Raw genomic sequence first — 16548 nt, 5'->3', positions numbered from 1 at the left:
AGTTATGGGGATTTGTCTTTCTAGTGTGGGTTCCCCATGCCTGGGGTACCTGATGGGGGTCTGCTCCTCTCTCTTCTTTTTGCCCAGTGGCATCCCTCCCTCCCAGGGACTGTGGCTTCTGGTCACATCTCTATCCTTCCTACTCTCTTTAGTGTGGTCTCTTGTCTATATTTAACTGTGGAGAGACTGTTCTGCCAGGCTTTGGGGCATTTTCTGGGTTATTTACACTGATGTGGGTGTTATCTAGGTGTATTCATGGGACGAGGTGAGTCTAGGATCCTCCACTCCACCATCTTCCTTGGAAGTCTCCACCGAGTTCATCATTTTACAGTTTACAATTCACTCAATTTTAGTATAGTCATGATGTAAAAACTAGATATCTAATCTAGTTAGGTGTTGTGTAACAATCACCATGAATTTCAAAATATTTTCAGTGCCCTCCCCAAACTCCATGCCTATTAGCAGTGAATGTCTGTTTCCTCCTGACACTCCATATGCTTAGCCCCGCAGTCCAGTTAACTACCAATGTACTTTCTGTCTCCGTGTTTTTGGCTGTTCTGGATATTTCATTTAAATGGAATCATACAATATGTGTCCTCTGTGTCTGGCTTCTTTTGCTTAACAAAATGTTTTCAAGGTTCATCCAGCCATAACATGTATCAGAACTCTAGTCCTACTTATGGCCAAATAATATTCCATTGCATTGATATTGGCATTTTTCCATCCATTTATTACTTGGTGGGCATTTAGTTTTTTCTACTCTTTGTCAGTTATGAATAATGCTTCTATGAACATTTGTGTACCAGTTTTTTCTAGATGTATGTTTTCAGTTCTCTTGGGTATATGCCTAAAAGTGATAGTTTTGGGTCATATGGTAACTCTGTTTAACTTTTTGAGGAACTGCAAATGGTTTTCCAAGGCAACCGCACCATTTAGGTTCCCAGCAGCAGGTTATGGGGATGTCATTTTTTCCATATCCTTCCCAGAACTTTTTATTTTCCAGTTTCTTGATGTTCTTGTTTATTTCATTTCATTTTTTAAAAAAGATTTTATTTTTAAGTAGTCTCCACACTCAGTGAGGGGCTTGAACCCACAACCCTGTAATCAAGAGTCACATGATCCACTGACTAAGCCAGCCAGGCACCCCTTATTTTGTTTTTGATTCTAGCAATCCATGAGGGTATGAAGGGGCATCTCAATATGGTTTTGATTTTGTATTTCCTTTAATGACTATTGACGTTGAACATTTTTTCTTGTGCTTGTTGGCCACTTGGGGAAATGTCCATACAAACCCATTCTTCACTTTCAATTGGGTTGTTTATATTTTTATGATTGAATTGTATGAGTTCTTTATATATTCTAAACACAAATCTCTTATCCGATATATAATTTGACAATATTTTCTCTGTTTACATTGTCTTTTAATTTTATTGATGGTATCATATGAAGAACAAAAGTTTAATTTTGATTAAGTCCAATTTACCTATTTTTTTGTTTTGTTGTGTCACTGATTTTTTTCCCCCAAAAGCCCTGTATGTTAAGCTTTTTTCACAGAGTGTACTCTGAAATAGGTCAAATAAAGATGAGTCCTGGTAATGGAGCTTTTAAAGTGAGCCATCAGAGAGGCAAATCTCTGGGGATAGGGCTTTTAGGGATCTCCAAATCCATTATGTCTCCTCCGGTGGCTGCTAAATTGCTATTTTTTACAGGTACTATAGTTGTGAAACTGTTGAATTTAAGGCTCCCATAAAGCTGAGGAGAGAGGGATGGGATTAGGGTGTGTTAAAAGGCCACCAGACTTATTGTTCTTATTAAGATTCATCTGTTTTTCTTGAATAAACACTTCTCAGAATGTAGTGGGCCTTTAGTTAATTTCCATAGTTCCAATAAATTTATTTTAAGAGTTTTTGTTAGTGTTTTCATTGCTTTTATGGAGGAGAAGATTTTGCGGGGATTGTTACTACATTTGGAATGTCTACATCAAAAAGTGAATTACTGATAAACAGAAAATTTGGATACATCTCAGGAAAATTGCTGGGTGAAAAAAAAAGTCTCAGAAGGTTACATACCATATGGTTCCATTTACATAACATTCTGTTAATAAAAAAAATTATAGGTATGGATTACAGTCTAGGGTTGGCAAGGGTTATGGAAGTGAGGAGGGAAAAGGTGTGTTTATAAAAGCATAGCAGTTATGAAAGTCCTAGATGGCACCTTCTTCCAATAGAAGGCTATTTCATCTACACTGAAAATCTGTTGTTTAGTGTAGCCACCTTCATTAATTATTTTAGTTAGATCTGGATAACTTGCTGCAGCTTCTATACCAATACTTACTGCTTCACCTGGCACTTTTATGTTATGGAGACAGCTTCTGTTTTTTTTTTTTTTTAATGTTTATTTTTATTTATTTTGACAAAGACAGAGAGAATCCAAAGCAGACTGTGCTGTGAGCATGGAGCCCAACGCAGGGCTTGGGCTCACGGTTTGTGAGATCATGACCTGAGCGGGAATCAAGAGTCAAAGGCTTAACCAACTGAGCCACCCAGGTGCCCTGAGAAAGCTTCTTTCCTTCAGACTCATAAATCAATATCTGCTTGCTTCACATTTTTTTCTGCAGCTTCCTCACCTCTCTCAGCCTTCCTAGAACTGAAGAGAGTTAGGGTTTTGCTCTAGATTAGGCTTTGGCTTAAGGGAATGTTGTGCCTCTTTGATCTTCTATCCAGACCACTAAAATAGCAATAAGGCTGTTTCACTTCCTTATCATTCGTGTGTTCAACGGAGTAGCACTTTTAATTTCCTTTAGGAACTTTTCCTTTGTGTTAAAAAGTTAGCTGTTTGGTGCAAGAGACCTAGCTTTTGGCCTATTTTGGCTCTTGACATACCTTCCTCACTGAGCATAATCATTTCTAGCTTTTGATTTAAAGTGAGAGAAGTGCAGCTCTCCCTTTCCTTTGACCACTTAGAGGCCACTGCAGGGTTACTCAATGGCCTAATTTCAAAATTGTTGTATCTCAGGGAATAGGGAGAACCAAGGAGAGGAAGACAGGGAAACAGCAGGTGGGTGGAGCAGTCAGAACACACAAAACTTTTATCAATTAAGTTTTCCATCTTATATGCGTGAGATTTGTGGTACCCCAGAACAGTTACTATAGTAACACCAAAGATTATAGACCACCATAACAAGTATAAGAGTGAAAATTCAGAAATATTGCAAGAATTACCAAAATGTGACAGAAACACAAAGTGAGCAGATGCTATTGGAAAAATGATGCCAATAGATAGACTCAGTGCAGGAATGCCACAAACTTTCAATTTGTAAAAAACAAAAACAAAAACAAAAAAACACCCCCCCCCCCAATATCTGTGAAGTACAATAAAACAAAGCACAGTAAATCAAAGTGTGCCTGTATTACAAAACTATAATAATTATAACCGTATGCCACTGGCGTAAATATAGACACACAGATCAATGGAACATAGTAGAGAGCCCAGAAAAAAACTCCTGCATATAAAGGCAATCAATATTTGGCAAGGGAGCCAAGAATACCCAATGAGAGAAGGAGAGTCTCTAACAAATGGTCCTGGGAAAACTTGATGTAACCACATAGAGAAAAATGAACAGGATCCTGAGCTTAGAGATCTTATTTTAAATACTTGGTTGTGCCTCACCTTTCTCCAAATCTTCTGAGTCTCCTGACAAGCAATTCGGTTGACTGATTCCAGCTCTCCATCCTTTATCTTCTCTTGAACATTCACAAACACAGCTGGTAGACAGCCAGCATGGAAAAAAGGAAGGACCTGAGTTCCTAGAAAATCAGAAACTGACTGTATTAAGAGTCTTCGACATTTCAGAGACCTCAAACATTATATCATAGTTATTTTCATATTGATTCCAGCTGTGATTCAAAATTTCATGATGAGAAATGTATACAGACTTTTGATAAATTTAGATTATATTTTGAAGTAAAATGACATAATCATATCTTTAAATCTGAACCTCAATACTGTACAAACTGATTCAAATTTAGAGACTGCTTTATTGCTCATCAAACATATATTAAAAAGGTTTTCAGTAAACACATAGAATCGAGGTAGTGTTTGAGAAAGTACACTTTATTATTACCCTGACATATTTAATATCATAGCTGTGCATTTAAATGTAAGAAAACTTTGACATTTATTAAATTAGCTCAGTGCTCTGATTTCAGATTACTGAACTATATCTGAACTGAAATGGTCAAAATATAATACTGAAGATAAATAGTATAAATATCAAATATAATATTAAAAATAAATGTATAATGTAATACTAAAAAATCATACTATGTCTTTTGATATATAAAATTTATAATTTCATCACTGGAGGTTTTCTTGGGTTTTATTTTGAACTAAAACTAATTTTTCATTTTCTTCCTCAATTATGCTGAGATGACTTTGTGTTAAGTCTGGAAATCTCTTTATTCAGAGTTCTTAGTATGGGGTGCAGAGATTCCAGATTTAGTGCTCTATGGTGCATAAAAACTAGATTGGAGGACAGAATATATCTCAAGTAGAACAACTGAGATTTTACTTTCCCAGTCCTATGCTTATGGTGGTGTACATGTCAAAAAATGGTGTAGATTTCATCATAAACCATACTTGGGAGGCAAGAGGGTGCACTAGAAAGTGCCCTGATTTAAGAGAGAGGAAACATAGTTCTAATCCCAGTGTTCTTAATAACTAGCAGTGTGACCCTTGCTATATTATTTAAAGTTCTTTAGGTTTAAATAAGAAAAGTATTCTATGATTCTAATTGACACCAAATCAAGAATCACCTAGTGATTAAAACAATATAAAGGGGTGTCTTGGGTAGCTCAGTCAGTTGAAGGTCCCACTCTTGAGTTCGGCTCAGGTCATGATCCCAGAATCGTGGGATCAAGCCCCACATTGGGCTCTACACTGGGTATGCAGCCTGCTTGAGATTCTCTCTCCCTAAAACAATATAATGATATAAAGAAATTCAAGCTACTTAAAGATTATTTTTAAAATAGAAATTTTTGTAATATACATCATATTGTTAAAATCTAGGATATGAGCAGTCATATTTTACAGTAACAGCTCCAGTCTTAAATGTTTTTCTCAACTCTGTTCAAAGCACTTTGATTGGTGTTATGAAGGATATAAAGATGAAGTTGACCCTATCTCCAGCTCTTATGAAACTCACCTTTGAATAGGTACGCCCTCTCCTCCAAGCTGTTCCCTTTCTTTCAGCGGAAAAACTTGCATCCTAATTCAAATAAAGAATTAAGAAATACATCTCTATCTCTGTGAGATTCTTTTTAAATTTCTTTTTTATTAAGAAATTTTTAAAGTTTTAATTTATTTGAAGTAATCTTTATATCCAACGTGGGGCTCAAACTCATGACCCTGAGATCAAGAGTCATACGCTCTTCTGACTGAGCCAGCCAGGCCAGGTCCCTCTCTATAAGCCTCCCTTTCTTCCTCCAAGGTTGGAAGAAGAAGGGTTGTGGCTCTTGTTCCGGTATGATCCTGGCCCTTGTGCTTTGGTCCATCTCCTCCCTTCTTCTGAGCTTCTGGGCTCAGGCTCCTCATTATTTTCTCAATGGATTTTTTTTTCCATGCATAGTAAAGTGTTTAAGACTCAAAGCAACCAAAACCATGACCTGAGGTATTCTCTCCTTCACTAGGTACCATCCAAGCTTGCAAAGAAGAGCCCATGCTTGCTGTTCCCACTTCCTCACATCTTACCATGTGAGGGAAGATGGATTACCGTTGACACTGTGTTGTTGTCCTGCTGGATATCTCACATTCTGGATTTTGCTGATTGCTTTTTTATAGGGATTTTAATTCATCCTTCTGGCAGGTCTTTCCTGTCAACTGGAAGTTTGTTCTAATGGCTTAATTAGATTCAGGCAGAACATTTTTGTCAGCGCAGGTTTTATAAGAGCATGAATTTTTTTATTGTTGTTGTGTTAGAAGAAGGGCTGTGAGGCTTGAACTTGCCTGTGTCCTTTAGTGGCTGAGTATACCTATATTTGGCACGTGGCAAAGCTTCATCTCACTCATTCTAATTAATTCTTTCTTGGCTTCTGCCCCCAAGCAAATCTTCAAATCTGAAACTTCTTGCAAAATACCACCAGTGACCAAATCAAGTTTCTGTGATGTGACATGGTTGGCTGTACCCTGAAGCAATACAGGGAAGATGTGTTACAGAACTGATTACTGTGGTGAGAGACTGGGGTTCAGTCCAGCAGGGAGCCCTCTGAAGATCCATGTACAAGGCACTGCACAGCTGTCCCTTTCTTGAAACTGGGATGCTGTAGCATAGATCTACCAATTCCCATCATCCCTTGCTTAAAGACTGTTCTGGGGGCATGCACTTCCCCTTGAACTCCTGTGCTGTTGCAAGAGCACTGCCAAAGAGAACGATCTTTCAAGAGAAAACCTTGAGCCAGAAAAGCAAAGTGGCCTGTTATCATGGTCTGGGAGTGCCTGCCATAGCTTCAGCTGAAATCAGAAGTTGGTGTGACATGGGACACCCCATGCATCTACCAGTGTCTCCAAATCTGATCTGACTCCTAGAGTCTCAAATACACTGACAGCGCTGTCCACTTAGTCAACCATGACAGAAACATCTAATTGCCCTTCTTCATTCTCTTTTTCCTTTTGGTAATATGGAGAGCTCTTGGGGTGTGGGATGAGTGAAAAGACTAAGCAGTAGGTGTCCAGAGAAGAGGGGACTGGAAACGAGTTCAGGCATGCAGGGAGAGAACCCTGACCTCTGAAAGCTGAATTTCTGCCATTTCTAGGAATACTTGGGCTGAGGCAGACCTGAATGACAAGGATGTGATGAGTGTGTGTGAGTGTGTGTGTGTATGTGTGTGTAAAGCATCTCAGGGGCACATTTGTTTGTGAAAAATCATTATCTAGGATTACGTGGAATTTAACTTGTGGGTGTGAACTTATTGTGGAAGGAGGGAGATTTGAAATGACCACCATTACAATAAAGCCTGCATGCTGTTGTGAATTGCCTGTATTTGAATACAGGAAGCCTGGACATGTCTATTTTAAAATATGTTAGTTTATTTCTATTTAGTAATAGACACCGAGTTTTAGCTGGGCACAGAGCTACCCCTTTAATGACTATTTCCCAGTCGACCTTGCAGGTGGATATGGTGATAAGAGTAAATTCTCCCCAGTGAAAAATGGCAAAATTACATAAAAGTCCATTAAAAAAGGAATTGCTTGCATTTCCTCTTTCTTCTTTCCTGCAGGCCACAATATAGATATAATTCTAGTGAGTGTGCTTTGCCTGTGAAGATGAGGACAACTCACTAGGAGTCAGAGGAAAAATGATAAAGGAACCTGGACTCATGAAGAACCTTACTGGGCAGAACCACCTTGCCAGCCCTATTACTACTCACTTCTGGACTCAATGGACAGAAACAGGTTTCCATCTTTGATCTTAGGGGCTCTTTGGCACAGAAGTTTGGCTTATACACTAACACAATATCCAAGCAAGAATCTTGGGAGATAGTCTATAGTCCTTCCTTTCTCATATACCCGATGGCTCTCTGCATCCCCAAACATACAATTATAGGTCCAGCTCAATCTCTTTAACCTTTCATATCTGTGTCTTCCTAGTCAAGCCCACCGCTGCCGCCCCTACTGAGGACCACATCATCTCACTGGACTACAACAGCATTCCCTTAACCATTCTTGCCCCCACAGTCTTGCACTGTCAATTCATTCAGGAGAAGAGTCTCAAGAAAACAAATTCAATTGTGTCAAGCCCCTACTTAAAAATTCTCAATAAATTCACACTCTGTGCAAAAACTCCTTGCCATGGCATACAAAGCTTCCATGATCTGATCCTAACTAACCAACATTGCCAGGTTGTTTTCATTCCAAACTTCCCCTCAAATCCTAGGATCTGGTCAAAACAAAATACATGCTGTAACCTGAACATTCCCATTGTTGGAACTATTACTGTCCGTAGGAACTATATCTCTTTATTGAAGGTATTTCCTTAACTGTCTTCCTCAACATTCTAATCCCCCAACTTCATCTATTACAAATGATGGCTATCCAGACAGGAATATCTGCCAGAGATGTCAGAAAATACTGCGTTTTCCCCCTAGGGTTTGTAAGTTGGTAGGGTGTGGGTATTGGGCATCCTGGGAATAATTTTGGCTGTCATGTCATAAAATCTAGCCTGACAGATGATACAGTAGAGATTGCGATTTATACAATATCTGTCTTCAGCATTCTACAAAAAGGAATCTGTAAATTTTAATGTGATACATGTTGACCCAGAATAAAAGACTACCTCTCCTGGCACTCTCTCTCTCTTTTTTTAATGTTTATTTTTGAGAGACAGAGGAAGGAGAGAGAGAGAGAGAGCGAGCATGAGAAGGGAAGGGGCAGAGAGAAGGAGAAAAAGAATCGCAGGTTCCAGGCTCCGAGCTGTCAGCAGAGCCTGACACGGGGCTCAAACTCACAAGCTGTCAGATCATGCCCTGAGCTGAAGTCAGATGCTTAACCAACTGAGCCACCCAGGCACCCCTCTCCCAGACACTCTTGCAGTTAAGTGTGGCTACGTGGTTAAGACCTGGCCAGTGTCATGTGACTGGAAGCGATGTATGCAACTTCCCTTATAGGCAAGGGTCGTGTCCTCCCCCTCCCCTCTTCCTTATAGTTGGAATATGGACATGAGTGTAAACCAGCTTGGACCATGTGGACCAAAACTATACCCTAAGGATAGCAGAATGGGAAAACAGAGAGCCTGTCCTCACATGACTTTTTAGAAGAGGGGCAACATAACAGACTGGAGTTTTATAGGAGAATCCTCTATCTTATTAAAACAGCTCTAGGGTCTCCACATACATACAACAACACCTAGATCATAACTAGTGTATAACTGAGAGGAAAATATTGCCCCATGGTATCTTCTCTATACAAAGACAGCCATAAGGACATTGAGACTCTGATCAGACTGTGCCTTGAAGTAAGAGCCATTGCTATTTGCTAGTTACCTCAGAATTAAGGAATAGTTTTCTCTCCCCTCCCTCAACACTCTGGACTAAGATATGGTGATTTCAAGCTGCTAAAATTGCTTTGGAGGTGAATCTATAAACTGTTAATTCCATTGCAGAGGTGACCATCCAGAGTAGGAATAGTTACTGAGAAAATATGTCTCAAAATGGTGGAAATGATATGCTACAATATCTGTTCCTTACCCACCCTGTGTCTAAGGCATGTTTAGTCCATAAGGTTAAAGAAACAAGGAACTGGAGCTGATGGAATAGATACGGGTGACAGGATGGCCCAGAGTCAAGGAAAGGACACAGAACCTATTGCCAATATGGTTCTCTAAGACTTGGCAGCTTCGATGACCACCATTTTTCTCCTTCATCAAAAAACAACAAACAAAAACCTAGTTTGTACGTATTTAACCATTTGATGGTTCTAAAAGTAGCTTATCAATTCTCTTAGGATTGCTAGTTACATTCTCTAGAAATAATTTTTCCTAGTACTTTCCTGCTCCGTCATATTTGCTATAATGAATATTTCTTGAAATTAGTTGTAATGATGAAATGGTGTTGTTGAAGACGTGGGTGAGATCTGATGGGAGGACAGAGGCAAAGTGAAACAGCTAAGAAACAACATAAAATGATCCCCAAAGTTCAAATGTAGGCAGACTAGAGATGTCTACATTCTGGTGACCACACTTCAGAAAGTTAAAGACAAACTTTCTTTTAAAGTTTAGTGGACTGGGGCACCTGGGTGGCTCAGTCGGTCAATCATCTGACTCTTGATTTGGGCCCAGGTCATGATCTCACGGTTTGTTGAGTTTGAGCCCCACATCGGGCTCTGTTGCTGACTGCATGGAGCCTGCTTGGGATTTTCTCCCTCTCTCTCTAAAATAAATAAACTTAAGAAAATGAAAAAAAAAAGTTTAATGGACTAATATAAAGCTGCAAACTTTTTACAAATTTCTAACTTATGAACATTAAAACAAGTTCCATTAAATAATTTTACAATTCATTCATCCATGTTTTATATATTTTCCTCATTTCAGTACAAATTGATAAAAATGACATCAGGCAAAGCACTGGTTTCTAGTTTACTGAGCAGTGAGTAGCAAATTGATTATATTTTAAATAGATTTCTTATGGGTAGATGCCCTCTTCCAACCACCTATTAACCTGGTCATTAGGAGATAAACACCTCTTGCTACTTAGGTATATGTCTAATAAAAAGCTATGATATTGGCAGTTTGAAACATCTGGAACCTATATTTTGTTTTGAATTCTCATTATACACAGTTGTCCTAGATAGTAATCATATGCATAACATATATGCAGAAAGAGGATTCTAAGTCGGTCTAGAAAAATTTACAGGCTATAAGCATCTATTCATTTCTTTACACCACTTACATTTACTTAACTATTCTTTTTGTTAATGTTTATTTATTTTTGAGACAGAGCACGAGTAGGGGAGGGGCAAGAGAGAGGGAGAGAATCCCAAGCAGGCTCCACAGCTGTCAGCACAGAGCCCAAGAGGGCTCTAACTCACGAACCATGAATTCACGATTTGAGCCAAAATCAAGAGTCGGCCGCTTAACTGAGCCACGCAGGCGCCCCATAGTTACTTAACTATTCTTATGTTAATCATCATGAAGAAATTTGCACTGCAGAAATGTCAAATTTGTCTCAGTTGTGAGGTACCCATTAATATTCACATCCCTTTCAGATGGTAAGTATATAATATCTCTTTAGCTCTATTTTGGGAACAACTTAATAATGCTCTTCTCCCCTTACAAACATTTGAGCAATATGCCTTGTGAAAAAAAATGTAAATTCCTTTTGTAGAAGTGTTCTTGGGACTCTGTCACAAGTGTTCTTATCCTGGGTGTGTGGAAGAACTTGAGAAGTGTCATAACACCCTTAAAATTATGAAAACATGAACATGTACATTTTTCTGGGCAATGAGTCAAAAACTTTCAACACATTCATCAGGTCCAGGTACAAAGCAGAAAAAACATTACAACTAGATGAGAAAGAAAGGAACTATCATTAAAATTTAATCCTAAACCCAAATTAAGCAAATTATTTGCTAAATTAGTCTTTTATCCTTCTGAAAATGCCAGTGACACTTATCACTTGAAGTATGTAAAATAATTTGGATTCTCTGAGCTTTTCAGACATAGAGATACAAAAAAATAATTAAGATCCTTCTAAATCTCACAAAGAAGAGCCCCTGCAAACAATATTTTATTGAGCATTTGCTAAAAGGTGTGTCAATTAATTGTAAAACTGAGACAAAGTTGCTTTCCCATCAAGAAGGGACTTCAACATTGCTAGCTGGGTCACTTGCTGCACAAGCAAGAGTAATCTACATTTATCAGAAACACTAAATTAAGAGTTCAGAAGGCCTGGGTTCTAGTGCCATTTTTATTTGTAACTAACCATATACAAATCACTTATCTATAAAATAATGGTTAACATCTATTCCCTAATTCACAAATATATCACGAAACCAAAATTCTTCCCCCAAAAAACTTCTTGGTAAACCACGATATTACTGCTAATTAGCTTATACTTAACTCGAAGGATGAAAATGACAAATTACAGAATTTGTCTTTTATCAATTAGTTGCATACCTTAATTCTGCAGATGGATAATCTGGTTGAGATCAGCACTGTCCTACTTCAACCTAACAAAACAAAAAGCTATCAAAAAGAAGTTACTGGTGAAGAAATTTGGCCAAAAAATAACACTATTAAGAAACAGCTTTCTAAGCTGAGACCAGTGCTTATAACAACATCCCTGATATCACAACGAACAAACAGTAGCCTGAGGCCACTAGAGCACGTTTACTGTTTTGAGGGAAGACATTCTTAGGAACATATTGCTAGGGCAAGAATCTTATTTCACTAGAAATAATGTTAAACAGGAACGTCCTATGGACTCTTCAGATGCCCAATGAAAATGGCTAAGAAAACATTTGTGTGCTTGTTTTTTTAAATCCTTTTCTCTCTCCCTCTCTTTTTTTCATTCAAAATTCAGTTCCCTATCCTGGAGCACACTTCTCAGTACTGTGCCATGGTGTAAAAAATGCTGGCATTCGGCTACTAGAGAATAAACAGAAGAGGAATTAACATGTTGAACAAAGATGCAGAAAGAGGATTCTACGTCGGTATAGAAAAATTTATAGGCTATAAGCATCTATATTATGTACACCATTTATCACGGATATGCATTGTGACAATCATATGTATTAAGAGATCCTCAAAAGGTAAGCACCTCTATTTCTCTGTATTTAACAAGATCAATTTTGTGTGATTTAGTCTCTATTTCTGGATTTTCCCTTACTTTATGGTGATACAAAAACAAGCAAAGAGACAAAAAACAAAGACTGCAGCATGGTTCACAGAGAAATACCCTAATAAAATAACCATGTATATATACCACTGCTAGGGAAATATTTTAGAGGAAACATACTTTCACTATTGGCCCCAAATGCCATCATCCACTTATGTTCTTTAACTGTCAACTTTTAATACAAAAATACCTTCAAGCTGATAATCACATACAGTGACTGACAAAACTTGATAGAACATTTCAATGCTACACAGAACAGCTCCATACACAGCTTAAAGTTTTAAAGTTCTCTGCTGGCACTTGATTTTAGAGTTGATAGACACAGTAACCACTGATCTCAATAAAATATTCTTTTTAGCTTAAACGTATTTTCAAAACCAGTATTACCTCACAAAAACAGTAAAGAATAAATCACTTCCTGCTGAAGAATCCTCTAAGATGAACACCAAAACTATACAGCCAAAATATTTTAGGAGAGCATATAAACTTTTTAAGACTAGGAATGACCAATGGATAAAAATTTACATTACTCAAGCATATGTCCAGTGAACAAAAGGATTGTTCCTTTGATTCAATGAAGCATGTACAAGAGATAGATTAAAAATATGATCTTACAAAGCAAGTTACTTTTTCTTTTTCTTTTTTTTTCTTTGGTTTAGAAGGGTGTTTAAATAATTGGTGACACTACCAGAATGGATGTTTTTTAAGATAGAAAAATGGTCACTTTTAGAAAATACATTTTATATTCCAAAATTAAAAGTGAAATTTCTTTTAAAGCAGTAGAATCCTGATTTTTTTTTTTTTTTTTTTTTTTTTTTTTTACTTTCTGTGATCTCTTAAGACCATTCTGCACATTATCAGAACGAAATCTCTATTTTATAACCTCTATATATATATATCCGATTTTTTCCTTTGCATTGAGGAGAAAACCAAACCAAATTGAACAAACTGTATTAACTTATAATACTAAAAACTGGCTAGTTCAAAACTTGGGAAATCTACTTTCATTACTCTGAAAGAAAATATAAACCTTCAACTCCCTACAAACAACTTCTAGTCCAATTTTATACTATGAAAATTAAAAAGTTAAATTCCTTGCAGCACTAAACAGAATTATGAAGTTAACAGAAGACTAAGGTAGATCGTTAAAATATAAACGGTGTAACTAACCAAAACAATCCACTGGTGCAACAAATACTCAAACAATGAAAAAAAAGCATTCTAATCAATTATATAGTTTGTTTTTTGCATATTTTAATCTCAACTTTTAGCACAGTAAATTATTATATAGTTTGATCTCCTGGACTGTTAAAATTTTGTAACATTACATTAATAATTCAAACAAACATACCCTTTCTAAACCAAATCTGCAGTCCTAATCAACATTTTTTTTTTTTTTTTTGGAAAAGGAAAGGATATCTTTTAAAGATACATTCCATAGCAGTAGAAACATCTTAGTGATTCAAAATATTTACAAAGAACCCTGCTGATCCTGTGCATTTCGCTGAGGTGCTACCTGCACCCAGACTTCATCGTCAGAAAAAGAACTTGAACTTCCTGACTCTGAGTCCAGCTCACTGAATCCATCTAAGTCCCATTCAGTACTAGATTCACTCCGTGCATCGTCTTCCTCAGTAATGAAACTCTGCCCAGGTTCAAGGCAGGAAGGATAAACGCGAGCACAGAGGCAAATAAAACCAGAGTCAAACTGCAAAAGACCTAACATGGTACCTATGTTAATCCACTGGTCTTCCCTGGTATCGTATTCGTAAACAGTCACCCGGTTTTTTTTCCACTGAGGGGTGGTAGAAGTGATGAGAAGCAACTTTTGGCCATGATTGACAATCTGGTAGTTGTGGGTCTCTGAGTCCAAGGGAATATTACTAATCCGCCTCCATTCTCCCCTGGCTGGGTTATAGACCTTCATGACTGGAATGTCACAGATACAGTAGATCTCGTCGTTGAAGACACAGGCTTCCTGAAAGTCACTACGTTTAAGAGAAGCACAGTTCAGCCACATATTATGGCTAGGATCATAGCACAGCATGCGCTTACTGTTCACAGCATAAAGATAGTTCTGAACCACTATTAGTTCAAAGGAATAGAAGGAATGGGGCACAGGAGCCACCAGTGCCCACTGGTTTCTCTGAACACTGTAGCATTCCACTTCCTTCAATTTAACGCCGGTAATCGGGTCTCGCCCACCCAAGATGTAGATGTAGCCATTGAGGTAGGCCACATCCATGCCCTCGCGACACAGCAGGCGGTCGGCAAGCTGCTGCCAACTATTCTGGGCTGGCTTATACACCCACAGGTCTTTGCGGGGCTGGGCAGCCAGGTAGATGTCATGGTCTGGAGAGACACAGACAGCTGAGGAAGTGATAGTCTTAGTGTGAGCCAAGCTGGTTAAAGGGGATGGCATTGTGTAAATGTCCCCTGAGTATGGGTCATAGCAGAGAAAGGGGTCTCTAGGGTGTCCAAAGAAGATCACCATCTCCTTGGCACACATACCCAGTCTCTGAGGTGGATTTTCTGCTACAGATACAACAGAGCTGCTGCTGCTCTCTGGCTTTGGTACCACAGACTTGTACAACATGTCACCATATCGCATCTGCAGGGCCCCTTCGATAAGGTCCAGACAGTACTTCTTCACAATGGGCTTGGTCAGCAGCCCTTCCAGGTAATCCTGATCTTCATCTCTGAAGTGTGTCCAGCGGACACACTTGAAGACTTCCGCAGCATTGGGACCGCGCTCCTTGGGAGCCGTCTCTAACCACTGCATTGCTACATGACACACTGTCCGCTCACTCTCTATGTCTAGACTATCCAGACGCAGCACGGCCAACAGCTGGGCCAAGCTCAGGTCTGCCAGACTCTCCTCCCGAACTGAACCCATCCGGCTGAGCTGCTTGAAGTTGTGGGCGATGAAGGACTGGGCCTGTGATCGCAGCTTGTGATGGTCGAAGGCATCAGCGAACTTGAGGATGGCAGTGCAGTTGGCCAGGTCAAGGCGGCGGGCTAGGAAGGAGGCACAAGCTTCCCGCACGTACTCGAGCTGCAACATGTCAGAGGCCGCGTAAAGGCGTTGCACGTTGGCCTCACTTAGTGACACGCGACCTGTGTAGCAGTAGTCGACAAGCACCTCGAAGGACTCGGCATCCACATCATGCATGGTCACGCTCGCCTGCTGGCTCTCGTACATGCCACCAGTGAACATGCTCTTGAAGTAGGGACACGCGGCAGCTAGCACGTTACGGTTGCAGGAAAAAAGGCGGCCGGTGCCAGGCCCGCTGCCAGGTGTCACCACCTCGATGGTCACATCACATAACAGCCGCGCGTCGTAGAAAGACTTCAGCTGTGCCAGCAGAGCTGCAGAATGAGCCGTGTCCTTCAGCTCCTCCGGGCCCGTGAAAAAAGCCGAAACTGAAGGCTTGGAAATCCTCTTGGGCCTCCTCCCGCCGCGGGGACTGGCCAGGCGGCGAGAGCGCGGAGCTTCTTCCCGGGACTGCATGATGGAGATGGCGGCGGGGTGCGAGGGCGAGAATGGGTGCAAGGACCGGGCTCTGGCTCCTCCTCGCCCTCTTCTCGCTGGCGCTAGATCGCGGCGTCCCTGAATAAGCAGGGGCCGCACTTACTTAACTCAGCTCTACGCCGCGGTGCCGCCTCCCTTTATCGCGTAGACAGTGCCTGACTCACCCTTTTCCAGTTCCGCGCCCTTTCTCCGTCTCAGCTACCTTACAAGACCGGCTGGACCGAACCGAGAAAGCCGCCACTGCCGCGCTGGCAATACCGGTAGGCGTCCACGAGAACTACAACCCCCAGGCTGCCTTTCGTGCCTCGAGGCACGCTGGGGCCCTCCAGAATAAAGGGGATAGGTGGATGGACCGAAGCCGCTGTGCATGTTGGGAGTAGTAGTTTGAGTGATATCGCGAGGTTTCTTAGGGCGGACTGTTTTAGTTAACAGAATTTGAAAGCGTTAATTCTTCAGGGTTTGTTGGTTTGGAGAATTGGCTTTGAAGTTCCAGGGCAAGATCTCTGTTTTAGTATTCGTTATGTGACTACTCTCTGAGAACTTTTTCGTCTTTATAAAATGGGGATAATGGTTTTCATAGGATTGTGGGAGTGAAATGAGATAAATTGCATAGGACGCGTCAATACATAT

At 39.8% G+C, this 16548-nt stretch overlaps 1 protein-coding gene across 12 annotated transcripts in view; it reads right to left on the bottom strand.

The window, feature by feature from the left end:
* KBTBD7 (kelch repeat and BTB domain containing 7) overlaps positions 1-16302 on the bottom strand; it is a 70153-nt gene extending 53851 nt beyond the window's left edge. For 3 of the 12 annotated variants that reach the window (XR_006199428.1, XR_006199430.1, XM_042927227.1), the window contains exons 1-2: positions 14118-16302; positions 3670-3806 (exon numbers count right to left, since the gene is read on the bottom strand). Coding sequence is in view for 8 of the 12 variants with exons in the window: in XM_042927227.1 (XP_042783161.1) it covers positions 3670-3806; positions 14118-15897 (1917 nt within the window). In the remaining 4 variants the exon portion in view is untranslated. Of the gene's footprint in view, positions 1-3669; positions 3807-5203; positions 5267-5432; positions 6184-11665; positions 11735-13198 lie in introns of those variants that run through there. The other 9 variants (XR_006199436.1, XR_006199447.1, XM_042927265.1 and 6 more) reach the window with 9 other exon arrangements.
* Between the last annotated feature and the right edge of the window lie 246 nt (positions 16303-16548).

Source organism: Panthera leo, chromosome A1 (genome assembly GCF_018350215.1).
Source record: "Panthera leo isolate Ple1 chromosome A1, P.leo_Ple1_pat1.1, whole genome shotgun sequence".
Lineage (NCBI taxonomy): Eukaryota > Metazoa > Chordata > Mammalia > Carnivora > Felidae > Panthera > Panthera leo.
The sequence above is the reverse complement of the archived record's forward strand: the minus strand, read 5'-3'. Positions and strand labels throughout refer to the sequence as shown.